General features: G+C 30.4%; 1 protein-coding gene across 1 annotated transcript; it reads left to right on the top strand.

Annotated features, from left to right (window-relative positions):
* Positions 1-5,083: 5,083 nt before the first annotated feature.
* On the top strand, positions 5,084-9,320 carry LOC11417816 (O-acyltransferase WSD1). The gene is made up of 5 exons (XM_003621117.4): positions 5,084-5,432; positions 6,279-6,851; positions 7,655-8,011; positions 8,504-8,641; positions 9,021-9,320. Exons 1-5 carry the CDS (start codon positions 5,244-5,246, stop codon positions 9,177-9,179), a joined length of 1,416 nt encoding a protein of 471 aa, XP_003621165.1. The 5' UTR covers positions 5,084-5,243; the 3' UTR covers positions 9,180-9,320.
* Positions 9,321-14,747: the final 5,427 nt, after the last annotated feature.

Below are 14,747 nucleotides of genomic sequence, written 5' to 3' on the forward strand. Positions count from 1 at the left end.
AATGGATCAGTCTTTTGGGTCGGTCTCCTCATGGGTAAAGTCCTAACAGTGTCTGACATCTTCCACTATATACGTCTTTGATGATTGATCTATGAAACGTGAACTCTTTTAAGATTAAGCGTGTCAAGGTGTTTGACCCATGTCGTTGTCCAACACTCATAAATGTGCAGAAGTGAAGAGTTTAGAGTTCGAATTTCGACCCTTACATACTATTATTTCTCTCTTTGCAATAACTATTTTTAATATTTTCTTTACGGTAAATATTTAAGGGTATCATTGTCAAAATACTAATAAATAGTGTATTAAATTTAAAAATTACAAAGTAAATAACAAGATATTTTTCCTTAAACAACAAGTATATAGGAAAGGAGAGTATAATCTAAGAAAATGTTTGTTAATCAAATGTTAAACTAATCTAAGACAAGATTGCTGTTATCTTTGACTACTCAAGTCCCATGATGCACACATGGTGCTATCTAGAGTATAGCACATCCATGTGCCTTCGTCTACCTTAGTAAATGATTTATTTATTTATTTATTTTTTATTCAATCAAAACGCTACTTGTGTTAGAAAAATAAATTTAAATCTAACCAAAACCTAGTCCAAAAAAAATACACCAACAGTTTACCCAGTAAAGAAACATTTTTCCTGCCATTTGTAAAAAAAGAAAAACCTTTTCCTCCCACATAGAAGAGAATAAGTTTTTTCAAAAAATAAAACAATGATTCTACTATCACCTATGAACCAAAAGAAATTATGCTTGGGAATCAATTATGACATATTAAAAATAAGAGTTGTGTTATTTGAACAACCATTTCAATAATAACTTATGCGACAATCATAATTTACGAAAAAAATGTGGTATTAACATAAGAACCATAGCAATAGAGAGAGAAAGTAAAAACATAATATTAATATTAGCGAAAAAATTGTTACAAAAATTGTTAAAAATAGTCTTATAGATATCATTTCTCAATTTAGTAACTATATTAAGGATGTACTGGGAAAAAGTGGTTAGGTATATAAGGCTCATGTAGGACAGTGCTTGCAGAGTTAGTTTTTTCCTTACTCCGTTGATCACACCCTAATTATGCTTCAAACATTTTTGACTCTATGACTTAATTAAATGGACCTAATCAAGGATATTTGGAAAACTCCCAAACCTGGATTCATTCCAATGAACAATCAACACACATGATTCATCTCATAAGAATATAAGGGAATAATTTTGTAGTAATACAGGGTACACAGTAAAGAATTCTTTAGTTAGAATATTTACTGCTTTACAAATTTAAATTTGATACTATATTTGGTCTTAAATATAAGAGAATTTTTTTTTTAAATTAATAAAATAAATGATGTATTTAGTTTATATTATACTGTATTATCTCTCTGATTTTTTATATAGCAAAGCAATAAATCTTTTTTACAAGATCAAGTATTGGGGTGTTTTTTGATTAGTTTTTCTTAGATTTAATTTATTATTTTAACATTAGATCTATTTGAAAAATGTGAACAACAAATATCTTTTTTAAAAGAAAAAACAATTTACCAAGTTGGACTAAGGCACATGGATGTGCGATAGCCTATATCTATAGACCAATCACAATATTGGAAAGATAGCACCATGTGCAATGATCAAACAAGAGGGAATTAAGTCAAACAAGAGAGAAATTATTGGCATTTGGTCTAATAGGACAACAATTTTGTCTTTGAATAGCTTTTACTCTTTTAAACTAGGACTAGGATTTAGCGGAATTTCTATTTTTTACCCTAATATGAAACAAAACTACCTGTCAAACTTAGTATGAGATTTATTTACATAAATAATTTATTTTAAGAGGCAAAAATGAAATTATATATAACAACGAGATCGCATCCTCAGCATAAGGTATGTGTACAGAAGCAATCAGAGTTTACAAACTGACAACACCAAACAAAAACAACATTATATGCCCAGATAATCAAGAGGGCAAGCAAGCCAACTATGAACACCTAACACATAAACCGCATTTGCTGCCTTCATCCACAAGTACGAGTGCATTTTTACTTTTTCTACCAACTGGTGGATGCTATTAACCTTGTTTTTAAGCAACCTATTATTTCTTTCGGACCACACAACCCAAACGCATAATAACCACAATAGCTGCATAAAGGAACGCCTTTTTGGCGACCCGCCTAATAGATAAATAAACTGTTGAAAACGGTCAGATAAAGCAATAGGATCAGCCACAGATACTCCAAGCCAATCACGAACATGTGAAATTAGACAAGGATTGCGAAACATGAGAATAGTCTAGCAAACCTTGAGACATATAAAGTTTCGTTCTTCAAGGATTCTAATAGCAATCAACCATGAGAATAGGCTTGATTGCTAGAGGAACACAGTCACTGAAACCGAAAGAAGATGTGATAGGCTTAAGATAAACTTTTCTTAGAAAGTAAATCCAATATAAAATTATGGTTTAGGGATTGTTTGTGAAGGGCTTGTTATTTAGATGAACCGGTAAATCCCAAAGCGCTTTTTATTAATTGTTATTTTAAATCTCTAAAAATCCAAACTTTGCAATTGAACTTTTCTCTAATCACCCATAAAATTTGATTGAGTTGAACAACTCTCTATCGAAACTATACTCTTTTTATTACTACTTCGATAAACCGTACACTTGTATTTACATTTCTTACATAATAATATTACTTTTTGTAAACGTTTTTTTATTTTTATCTTTGAGGAAGATTTTCATCGGCCTACTAATCCAATTCATCTGATTCTTGAGTTGGTTAGAGCCATTGAGAGGAACAAGCGTCCTCACCTAATAGGAGAGTCGAGAAATCTTAACACCGTCTACATTGGCTGGAAGAAACCACATGAAGATTGGGTCAAACTTAATTGTGATGGAGCTTATAAGGAGTCGTTAGACCTTGTAACTTGTGGAGGCCTTATTCGAGATTCCAATGGTCAAGGGCTAATTGGTTATGCTAGGAAGATTGGTACTTGTGATGATTTGAACAAAAAAAGAATTAAATTATCGTCCGAAATATTGCTAGAAATATGTTGTGTTATAACTTTTTAATTCGATTTTAATGTTGCAAACAAAAAATTGTATTGTTTTGAAAAAAAACTGAACTAACCGATCCAACTCAAACCACATTATTGGTTTGATTTGGTGTGGTTCAAATTTTATTTTAAAAATCAACCGAACCAAACCAAACCAAACCGCATAATTTTTATCTTCCGGTTCATATGACTTTTGGATTCAAGATTGAATTAAACTACATCGTGAACAGCTCTAATGGATACGATAACTCTGAATACTTATTTTTAATGGGTAAATACCTATAACAATATTTCTTTTTCTTGCACATCGCCTTTCCCCATTTTTTTTCACCTTCACGTACACATACATATTTGATGAATGTTATTCGGTATATCATCATATTGATATATATATATATATACACACACTTATTATTCATCCTGGATTTTAAAAATTGGTTTAACATTCTAAAAAGAATGTAGATCCAATGGAACTAACCATCCCGATGATTTTTGAATTCTTTATTTGAAGATATAATATCGTTACAATGAGACTACTTGCTTTGAAGATATAATATCTTTATTTGAAGATATATATATATATATATATATATATATATATATATATATATATATATATATATATATATATATATATATATATATATATATATATATATATATATATATCCTCCCTAAGAGAGAGTAATAAATTTGATTGATAATTCTGATTATTTGTAAATCTGCATGCTGAGAGTTATCATTTGTTTGTAACATGAACAGAATGTAAAATGTCCCGTACGTAGTGGTATGTCTATGAGTCTTAGAGAAAGAATACAAAAAGTCTAAGAGGATTAGAGAATACTTTTCGAAAAAATGTGAAAAATTTCTTTATTTTTTAGTTTTCACCGTCTAAAGTCCTCATCTTCCATCCTCTCTAAACTAGCAAACAAAACCTAGATAAAATGCTTAATTTAAGTGTCAACTAGGCACGCCAAACATGATGAGCCTTATCCATAATTTTCAACATCAAGAATTATTTTTCCTTCAAAAAACACATCTTTATTGAAGCCGACTCTATCATTCATCTTTATTGAATCTAGTATGAAATCATTTATTTATTTTTTTAATCTGAAAAGGAAAAAACGACCAATGAAATCGTTGAATTTATAAGTGCAAAATATGTCGTTTTTATATGATGTCTGCAGGGTACAAACAAAAATCATGTAAAATCTACGTATATACTAAGGTCAGCTTTCTCTAATTAATTTTCGGTGTTGTATAGTTAGCCAGCAATAATATAACTTCGGTGGAGATAGTTGAACCAATCATAACAGTTGTTTAGACCATAGCATGTTTCAATATGAATTGAAGCACTTTTGGAAATATACATCTTTAGTATTCGTTACATATGAAATGACTAAGTCTATACGAAATGTGTGAAAAGCAAGAGCTTATTTTGACTTTTTTTTTTTATTTAAAAAATTATTTTCCTCGTAACTTTAAAGATTTTATTTTAAATTATTGTCAATTAAAATAAGACTAATGTTTATTTTATAATGGACACATTAAAGATTAAATTCTAAACTATATGAAACTCAAGTTAGCAGTAACATTTTTCTAAGATTAATATCTAATGTTTGTATCGATTTTGTGACCATTCTAAACCGCTCACTATATACTACATTTTTGTCACTAAATATATACTTTTTTTAATATGATGGTTGTCATATGAAACACAACATTTAAAATTTTGGCTTTGCAAATATTATTAATTATTTGGAAGTACATAAAATTATTTTTTACTAAAAAAATGAAAAAGTCACATCCAACTAACTTGTTTGCATGCTCAAAATTATTTGACAGCCACCTAATTAATTAATTTATATTTTTTTCGTGATTCCTGTATAGTTGATCCGCCACTTTTGCTCGATCTTATCGAAGTAAAACTAGCTATAGGTTTTAAATATTTAAGGTAATTAAATTACACCATAGTTGTTACAATTTATTGCTAACACAGTATTTGGTTTTTTGGTCTCTTGCTAATGTATCTATCATGATCATTTGTGTTTTCGTCCACACTATCGTTTTTCCAAATTGTCTACATTTGATTTACCTATATATATACTTCAAATTCAATAATTCAATTTCATTCTCCCACCAACTATCATATCCTAAAGTTTGATTGATATTTTTCTTTGCAAAATGGAATACGAAAAAGAGGAGCAGTTACAAGAACCAGTTAGTCCTATTGGACAATATTTCAATAGCTCATCCCTATGTTTATATATTATTGCAGTTTTAGAATTTGAAGTTTCCATTGATGATTTACAAGCTTTTACTCTTCTTAGAGATGTTTTCCTTCCCATTAGTCCTCGTTTCTCTTCCATCATGGTTAGTTTCTCTCTCTAATTTCCATTTATCATTTTTTATAGATATGTTTATATAGATTATAGAGCATATGTTTTGCATTGATATGCGCTTTCTTTTGTTTTCAATAAGCCTAATAGTAAAACTAACATAAATTGTTGCGCAATTACAACTTGATGTTAAAAGATTGTAGAAATATTTGATATAGTAGTGAGGCATGGTTTCAAACTTGTAATTCCCACTTCAATATACCATGGCATGGTTTCGAACTTATAATTCCCACTTCTTGGTATTTAATGTGAGTTTCAACGATAAAAACTTGCATGTGCGCGAGCACACTAAGTTCTCCAACTTATATGAGTTATACTTACAAGAATCATGTAATTTATCGACAAATTATAAAAATTTCAGAGAAAAGTTATTAATGAAAAAAAATGTCTATAATTCGCTCATTTCAAACATCTATATACGAAATTGGATACATATTTAAATATTTTTCTGTTTCTATATATTTGTCACTTTCAAATTTCTTAGTAGATTTTTTTTAGGAAAGAGGAAATTTTGTCGGTAGTTGTATTTTTATTGCATCCATTTTTCTAATACTGAACTTAGCATCCAAATCGGTGAGATCTTTGAGTCATTTTTCATAATGCTTTAAACCACTTGAATGAAAAGAAAATGAAATCTAAATATTGCTCAAACCGAACCACAAACCGTTTCGGTTCACACATCAAACGGTTGAAATGTCCGATTCGGTTTAGTTTTTTAAATATCGATCACATCTTATTTTACTCTTGTTAAAATATATTAAACACCATCATTTATATGGTTTTTTTTCTTGACTAGCATTGTTCAAATATGTGTGAACAGGTACAAGATAAAAATGAAGATAAAAGATGGAAGCAAGTTGATGTGAACTTAAAAGACCATGTGAAAAAACCAATATTTTCAAAAGGAAAAAAAGTGGAATTCTATGACAAATCTTTTCAAGATTATTTGTCAACCATAGCAATTGAGCCATTACCTCAAGGGAAACCATTATGGGAAGTTCACATAGTAAACTACCCTACAAAAAATTCATTAGGCACAATAATATTCAAACTTCACCATGCACTTGGAGATGGTTATTCTCTAATGGGTGCACTTCTTTCTTGTCTACAACGTGCTGATGATCCATCTCTTCCTTTGTCTTTTCCTTCTCTTAAACCATCAAAATTAGAACCTTATAATAAAAGTTTTTGGAGAAAATTTTCTTGGACTATGTCTTCTGTTTTTAATACTGCCTCTGATTTTGGATGGAGTGTATTGAAGAGTAGCATTATTGTTGATGATAAAACTCCTATAAGATCTGGAGATGAAGGAGCTGATTTTCAACCTATTTCTATTTCAAATATTGCATTCTCTATTGATCATATCAAAGACATCAAATCCAAGCTTGGAGTGGTATGATATCCCCTCTTTTCCTTTTGATTAGCCACTTATTATATTATTTTTTTCTTCCTTATTTACTTTGTTTTTAAAATTTAGTGAAACATTTGTTATTATTTTATCAATAATACTCTTAAGTATTTATTGCAGATATAAACAAGTTGAATACAATAATAAATAGTTAAAAATATTATATGAATAAACAAATAATTCTATTAAAAATAAAAAAATCAATTAATTTTTTAGATGTATAAATTATAAACAACCCTTAAAACGAAAACTAAAAAAAAAATAAAAAATGGAATAATATTTTTGGATAATGAAAATTTGTTTTTGATTTTCATCTTTTAAATCAACCATAAGAATGTCTTATCTTTTTGTCACGATACATGTGTGAACATAGGTAAGAAACAATGAGACTATTTTTTTTTTTGGGGGTTGTGGGGTAGGGTCAACTACACATACATACTTTTTGGGTAGGATATGTCTAAACTACGACACGTACATACTTTTTGGGTTAATATTTTAAATTTTTAAAAAAATATATAAAAATTTGTGGTGAAATCTACACCATTCAATTTTGTGGTTAATAACTCTTTAAAAAAAAAAAATTGTGGTTAATAAGGTTCCCCTATAAACTAAGATAAGAAGTTTTGTTAATTTCAAGAAGGTAATTGACGAAACTTATAATTTCAGAGGAGAAATTGACTATTTACTCCTTACTTACGTAAAAATCTAAGTGGTATTCTTAATTATTCAGTGACATCATATATATTAACTTGATTTCCTTACATGAAATTCTATGTAATTAATTGCAGACTATGAACGATGTTGTGACTGGAATTGTGTTCTATGGAACAAGACTTTACATGCAAGAAATGGATTCAAAATCAAAGACATCAAATTCAACAGCATTAGTATTACTAAATACAAGAAATGTTGAAGGTTACCAATCAATTGATGACATGCTCAATACTAAAAAATCAAAGGGTCCTTGGGGGAATAAACTTTCCTTTTTGCATGTACCAATACCAAAATTGAATGAGAACAGAATTTCAAACCCTCTAGAATTTATTTATGATACACATAACATAATCAATAGGAAAAAACAATCCTTAGCTGTGGCTCTTACAGGGACACTTTTGGACATTGAAGGCAAACTCAGAGGACAAGAGGTTAGACACATACATTTTCCAAATTGCATTTGATAATCACTTTTTTTTTTTAATTAAGTGCGTAAATTCATTTATGAAAAAGAAAACAGAAGATTAAAAGGACATAAACCTAACCAAATTCATTTGATAATCATGTATATTGTAACCTTTTTTGACAAGCAATTGTGGTCCCCTCTTTAAAATCTTATTTTTCGGTACTTCACTCCGAATTTTAGATAAATAAAGATATGGTATGTTTTTTATTTATTTGATGTGGCCTTAAACTTTCGTGCACTGTTTTAAGCCACATCATTAAAAGTTTGTCATGTCATCATTTTTTTATTCTTGATTGAGAAACTCGAGTGAAGGGCCAAAACTATGGATTTTAAAAATGAGGAAAAATTTCAAGAGCGAGTAAAATAGCGGATCAAAACTGTAATTAAATATTTTTGATTAGAATGTTATAATCCAACTACAAAGATTATTGAAGTTAGTTATTGTTGTTGTATGCAGGCAGTAGCTCAACATATTAGGAGGACAATAACAATGTCAAGTACAGTAGTTACCAATTTGGTTGGACCAGTTCAACAAATGTCTTTGGCTAATCATCCTGTGAAAGGCTTGTACTTCACCTTAGCTGGTGGTCCTGAGGTATCATGAATTGTTATACTCATCCATTTTCATTAATCATTCTACATAAAATTTATTTTGTTTTGTATAAACTTAATATCTCTGCGTGTAACTTATTTGACTTATCTTTATATGTATCTCTGCGTGTAACTTCTTTGACTAATCTCAAATGATTTGCCGGCCCTAAGCCATAGGTCAGGAGTGCGACAGCCTAAGACCCATGTTGGTAGGGGGCTCAATTTTTTTTTTTTAATGTGCGGGGGTGTGTATAGAAATATTTGGGTTTTTGGGGGTATATGTAGCTACATGGAATATATATACCACTATAAGTTGAGTTCGAACTTACTTGTTATCTCTCTAACCTTGATATTCTTACATTGATTTATTTTATGTTTTGCAGAGTCTTGTCATTTCAATAATGAGCTACATGGGAGTTCTAAGAGTTACCTTCAAAACAGAAAAAGGCTTCATAGATGAACAAAGATTGGAGTCATGTATGCAAAGTGCATTTGAAATGATATACCAATCAGCCATGAAAATTCCTCATGAAACCAATTAATATTCTCACCAAACTAAAATGTTTAAAGTGTTGTATACCATTTGGTTAATTCGAAGTGCATTTTACTATTTGATTTTTTAAAATTATCTTTATCATTATAGTAAGGATTTATAAAGGCTTGATTGTTTGATTAATTTGTTATGTGTATAGTGTATTATCTATGCTTCGAAATTTACTAAAACAAGCCTAGTCAACTATTATAATTTGTCCATTTTGTTGTGTATATCATTTACGAAAGCTAGTTTGGTTGATAAGTTAAAAAATGCCATGTGAGTATTCCGAAACAACATACTCAAATTTCAATCGAAACGGATAACATTTTCCGAACACTTTTATCACGAGAACCCAAATCTTCTTCTATGTGCTTGCATCTAAAATCTGTTTTCACACCCTGCACTTTCAGAATTCAAAAGGGCGCGTGAAAAAATAGTAGAATGAAAAAAGAAACCGTCTGTATATATTATCACACAAATATTACACACATGAGTCAAAGGCAAACAACATATGAGCCTAATTGAGGACCGGAGGGACCACCCAACAATTAAAATTTTGAAACATAACTAGTATAAATTCAAGACCATGTACTCTAATCAAATCAATCAATACAATTTAATCCTTATTTACTAATCGTAGGATGATATTCTAGTAATAGTGTATGAAGAACTAATCTATGATTGATATAATTGACAGTGACATATTATTGTTGGACATTAGACACACCTTTAATCTAAAATGTAGTTGTTGTCTATGAGAAGAAATGTTCCCCGGTTAGTTAATTTTGGTGTGATTATCTTTTCTTGACTTCTAGCCCTTTGTAATAAACAAAAAAGTGTATGTCCAAGAAAAAGTTATCTATGAATCTTCATTTAATATTTATCATTGTTGTACATCAAACACACCTTCAATTGAAACGCCTTCAATTGAATGTGTTTTTCTAGCATAATGTTGAAATTTTGGGGCGTAACTCATCCTTACAAAATCGGCTTATGAGGTGAAGATTGCCTCGGCTTATGAGGTGAAAATTGCCCCCACTTCTAAACACATTGTCAGACATCAGCTATTCAATGTGGGAATCTTAATACACCCCCTCACGACCAACACTATTGGGCTTGGTTCGTGGACATAAATGGTGGGTGGTCCGATTGCGGAAATCTGATAGCAGGTGGCCCAATGGACCTTGGAGAAGCTATAATACCATTTTAGAAATATTAGAAATCGTGATTGAGTCTAAGACAACCCCACAAAACCGGCTTATGAGGTGAGAATTGCCTCCACATATAAATACATAGTCAGACCATCACATATTCGATGTGGGATTCTTAGCACAGGACCCCTTACGACCAGCATTATTGGACTCTTAACACATAAGTTATCTATGAATCGTGATTTAACATCTCCCTAATTGGGATTTCATCAAAAGGTTTGGCTAATGGGTGCTTTCCGTGCCTGATAATGAACACGTGCAAAGGCAAGTGTTGCAACATCGCATTGATGGCTGCCATTAGCCTTGGATCTAAAATCTTTAAGGATGATGTTTCTAGTGTGGTTGAAAATCATATTTATGTAACAAGTTTTATTTATCAAAGTACTAAAATATAGAAGATATGAGATGGTTGAACTGATACATCAGAGTATCAAAATGGATAACATGTGAAAATAAAATCCTAATCTATCCGTATTATGGAAAGGTCCTAAGAAAAGAGGTGGCTAAGTCAACCATTGATAAAACAAGTTTTCCCTTATGTTTACCCTTATAATACAAGAGAAACCACTCAAACGTTGTACACAACGCATTTCTTTGTAACACTATAAGAAAGTTCTGTATCAAAAAATGAACAAGATAAAAAGACACCATTTTAATTAAAGACTAGCAACCCTATTAGAAATAGGCAAATGCGGAATGGTGCAAAATACTTTCGCACAAATCACACGAAAGGCACAATTAAAAGTCTGTTTTTTACAAATTCACAATTTATCCCGTCAAAAATTATTGTTAATGTTATTATAATAATTAGGATTATTTTTTAGTCTTTAAAAAATTACAAGTTTTTAAACTAAAATTTTAATGATAATTTTAGTCCTCCATAATATTGCAATTTTAAGAATAGTTCCTATTTTAAAAACATTTTTTTTAAATGGATACTTTTAGTCCTCAATCAATATGGTCCCCCGTAAACTATAAATAGGGACTTAAAAATGAATAATTTTGTAAGGATATAACACCAAGTTACCATTATATTTTAGTTCTTTTCCCATTCCAAAGACACGAGCCAGCCCTTACTCCATTAATAGACTAAGAATGTTTTTCCAAAGTATTAAGTAATTGGCTTTTAATTGTGCTTTTTGGTGTGGTTTGTGTAAAAAAATTTTGCACCATTTAGCAATACTCTTAGAAATATTGAAATTTATTTTTATGTCATTTTCAATATCTTTTCTTCTTCAACCAAACAAAATATAAGTATGGTAGGAACTAAGTTGTTCCCGTTTATTTTTCTCAAAGACTAAAATGAATTTTTCAATTATTCTCAAGGACTAAAATGAATTTCTCTCTAAAGAAAAATATTCACCTTCAAAAAAAGTTATATTTTATTTGTTTAATTTTATGTGTAGGAACGTAAAAGACGGTGAGTTCATCGACTACTGACAGTACTATTAAGATATTATAAAAAAACTCATAATCTTTCTTATATTTACGACTAAAATAGTGAACTGATTAATGACGGTTCAATATAAATTACTTATTTATTTTTATGTTGTTTTAATCAAATTGATATATATCAATTAAGTCTTTGTTTGAATTGAAAAAGTGAAGAGGGCTATTAATGTCTATTACTAAGAAACAATGTCACTTATAGAAATTTTAGAAATAGAGAAAAAGAAGAACAACATCAAGATTCGGTTAAGTGATTGAAGGTAAAGTGATGATGTTGTGGAGTATATTAATAGTTTTGGTAATTTAGATGGCAATTTTGTTACTGTCCAAGGTGAAACATAAATTAGGCCACCGAATTCGTCGTTGTAGGAATGAAATTTTTTGGATTCCATGCTTTGTAGTGATAATCGGATAAAGAAATTGAAGCTTTTGTTGGCTAAAATTGGATTTGTACTATATGAATCATGTTTGTGAATTCATATGGTTATTGTGTTTCCATGCGGTTTAATGACATTTGAAGCACTTGATTTGAACAATGTTGATAAATTTAAACTTGAATAAAACAAGCTATTAAGGTTCAGAGAGGCCGTCGTTTTGTTTTGTTGTTAATTTTTTTTTATTTTTTTGGTTTCTAATGGAATGATGTTTTTTTTTTTTTTTTAACAAATAAAAATGGATTATATTAACACTACCATAGCAGTCTTCGCAGCACAAGGTGTACCGAAAAGACTACTAGAAAAGATACAAGCAGTTCTCAAGAATTACAAGAAGTGGCTAACCAATGCCTAAACACGACAAGAGACTCGACCACCACAATTGATCACCAAACATAAAAACAACCTTATGGGCTTTCATCCACCATAATGAATAATACTTTAATCAATAGAATTTTCTTTTTGCTGAAAAAAGTCGATGATTTCTTTCATTCCAGATAACCCACGTCGTGAGTAACCAAATAAGCTGAAGAAAGTTTTTTTATGGATTCAAAGTTTTTTTATGAACCGGTTCAAAATTGAAAGAAAGGAATTTTCCTGGAGTGGAGTTAGCAATGGATGATGAAGACATGGTTAGAATAAATAATGATATGGATAGAAGAATAGAGGAAGGTGTGAGATGAAGATGAAGATGGAAGAAGAGAGAAGAAGACGAAGATTTTGTCGATTTCAATTTTTTTTTGGAATTGGTCTCTTGTCAATTTCATTTTGTAGGTTATAGTCCCTCTCACTTATTGAATCATCATCTCTTTTGTCACTTGTCCTTCGCTTACCACGTCACCTAATGCCACGTCAACCTCCATTTGTTACATGTAATTTTTTAACGAACATTGATTTTAGGGACCAAAACCAAAAACATTTGATCTTTTAGTGTTTGTTTTCAAACAAAACAAAAAAGATACAAAGACAAAAACTAAAATTTGGCTAAATTACATGGACTAATTATATATGAAAATGTTACATAGACACACTTTATTTCCATACACCTTTGTACACTCCATGCATTAGAGAGAGAGAGAAGATGAGATGAAAGAGAAAGTATGCTTATGTCGGGTCCACGTGACCACACGTCAGATTTTTGTGTGGGTGTCAAGAGGTGTCTTGCCACCTATGGTTGTTAATGTATCATCACTAAATTATATATTTAAACCAAAGATTTTTTAAATACTAGTACATGATGCATCACTTATAGAAATGGTCTATATTAGACTTTCTCCGTAAAAGACACTGAAGTTGACCCGTTGGGGAAGAATTACTCACACACCAACGGAAGCTGATGCACAAGACTTCATAATTGATTCCGTCATAGTACGTAGTTATTGACTAGGAGCTGTTTATAGTTTTTGTTTTGTGCCTTAAACTGCAACTTTCTTCTCTGCATAATTTCATGAATTTGATTATGTAATTTCAATCTCAAGACCATCTTGTCATTGGGAATGCTATAATAAATTGTTTAAAAAATAAATGCTACAAAGTCTTATGCTCTCCATCCATATGCATATGATTTGGATCCATGAATCCTCTCATTACTATTAGGAGACATTAGATGCTGAGCAGTTGGTATCGAGCCACAGGCGCTGCTGTGTGGTTCGTTTCAACCATGTGGTTGCTGGAGCAGCCATATTTTGGTGGCAGTTCGGCAGCAAAAGCGAGAGAGGAATGCGGCTGTATCTCCTGCATATTTTAAGTTGCATTTTTTCTTAAAAATCGGTAGTAAATTTGCGATGTTTTTCTAAAATTACTATTCTCTTTATTTTATTTATAATTTCTTTAATATGTTTGAAATAATTTAATATGATGCTTATACTAAGATGAAAGGATGGTTAATGCATGATTGACAAAATTTTATACATGAAAGTTTTGAATTCAATGGATTTACACATTTATCTAATTTTTATTTTTAGAAATAAACAGACATAGAATCAATATACGTGTAGACTCTGGTGACAGTGGTGAGGCAGAGGTTGGATTTTGAAAAACTAAATTTGATAACGGAAAAATTTCCCCATAAAAACTTAATTACCCATGTGGAAAAAATGCTTTCTTTCTTCCTTAGGGCCAGCACATACCCAGTAGTACTACAAAGGGAATGAGAAAACTGTTGTGATTTTGCCTTCAAAGAATGATGCAAAGGAGAAAAACTTGTCTCCTTCATAAATGATGCTATTAAATATTTTCCATGTTCACACAAGACTTTTATATCTAATGTCATGATACATGTGTAGTACTATCAATGAGTCTAATCATTCAATCGTACCGAATATTGGTCTGTGAGAACTGAGAATGAGAGTGGCCGACGAACATGCTAGTCACACAACATTATAAATTTTTTAGGTATCATAGAATAATGTAAGCAATTCATTAGATCTAAAAAAAATGAACTTGATAAAATACTTAGTTTCCAATTTCTATGGTCAGAAA

The sequence above is a fragment of the Medicago truncatula genome, chromosome 7 (assembly GCF_003473485.1).
Source record: "Medicago truncatula cultivar Jemalong A17 chromosome 7, MtrunA17r5.0-ANR, whole genome shotgun sequence".
In the NCBI taxonomy this organism is placed as follows: domain Eukaryota; kingdom Viridiplantae; phylum Streptophyta; class Magnoliopsida; order Fabales; family Fabaceae; genus Medicago; species Medicago truncatula.

Bases quoted from the DNA above. Each gene is read 5' to 3' on its own strand.
- LOC11417816 (XM_003621117.4), top strand. From the start codon at position 5,244: ATGGAATACGAAAAAGAGGAGCAGTTACAAGAACCAGTTAGTCCTATT. The intron at 5,433-6,278 runs GTTAGTTTCTCT...ATGTGTGAACAG, and splicing joins CTCGTTTCTCTTCCATCATG to GTACAAGATAAAAATGAAGA. The intron at 8,012-8,503 runs GTTAGACACATA...TGTTGTATGCAG, and splicing joins GCAAACTCAGAGGACAAGAG to GCAGTAGCTCAACATATTAG.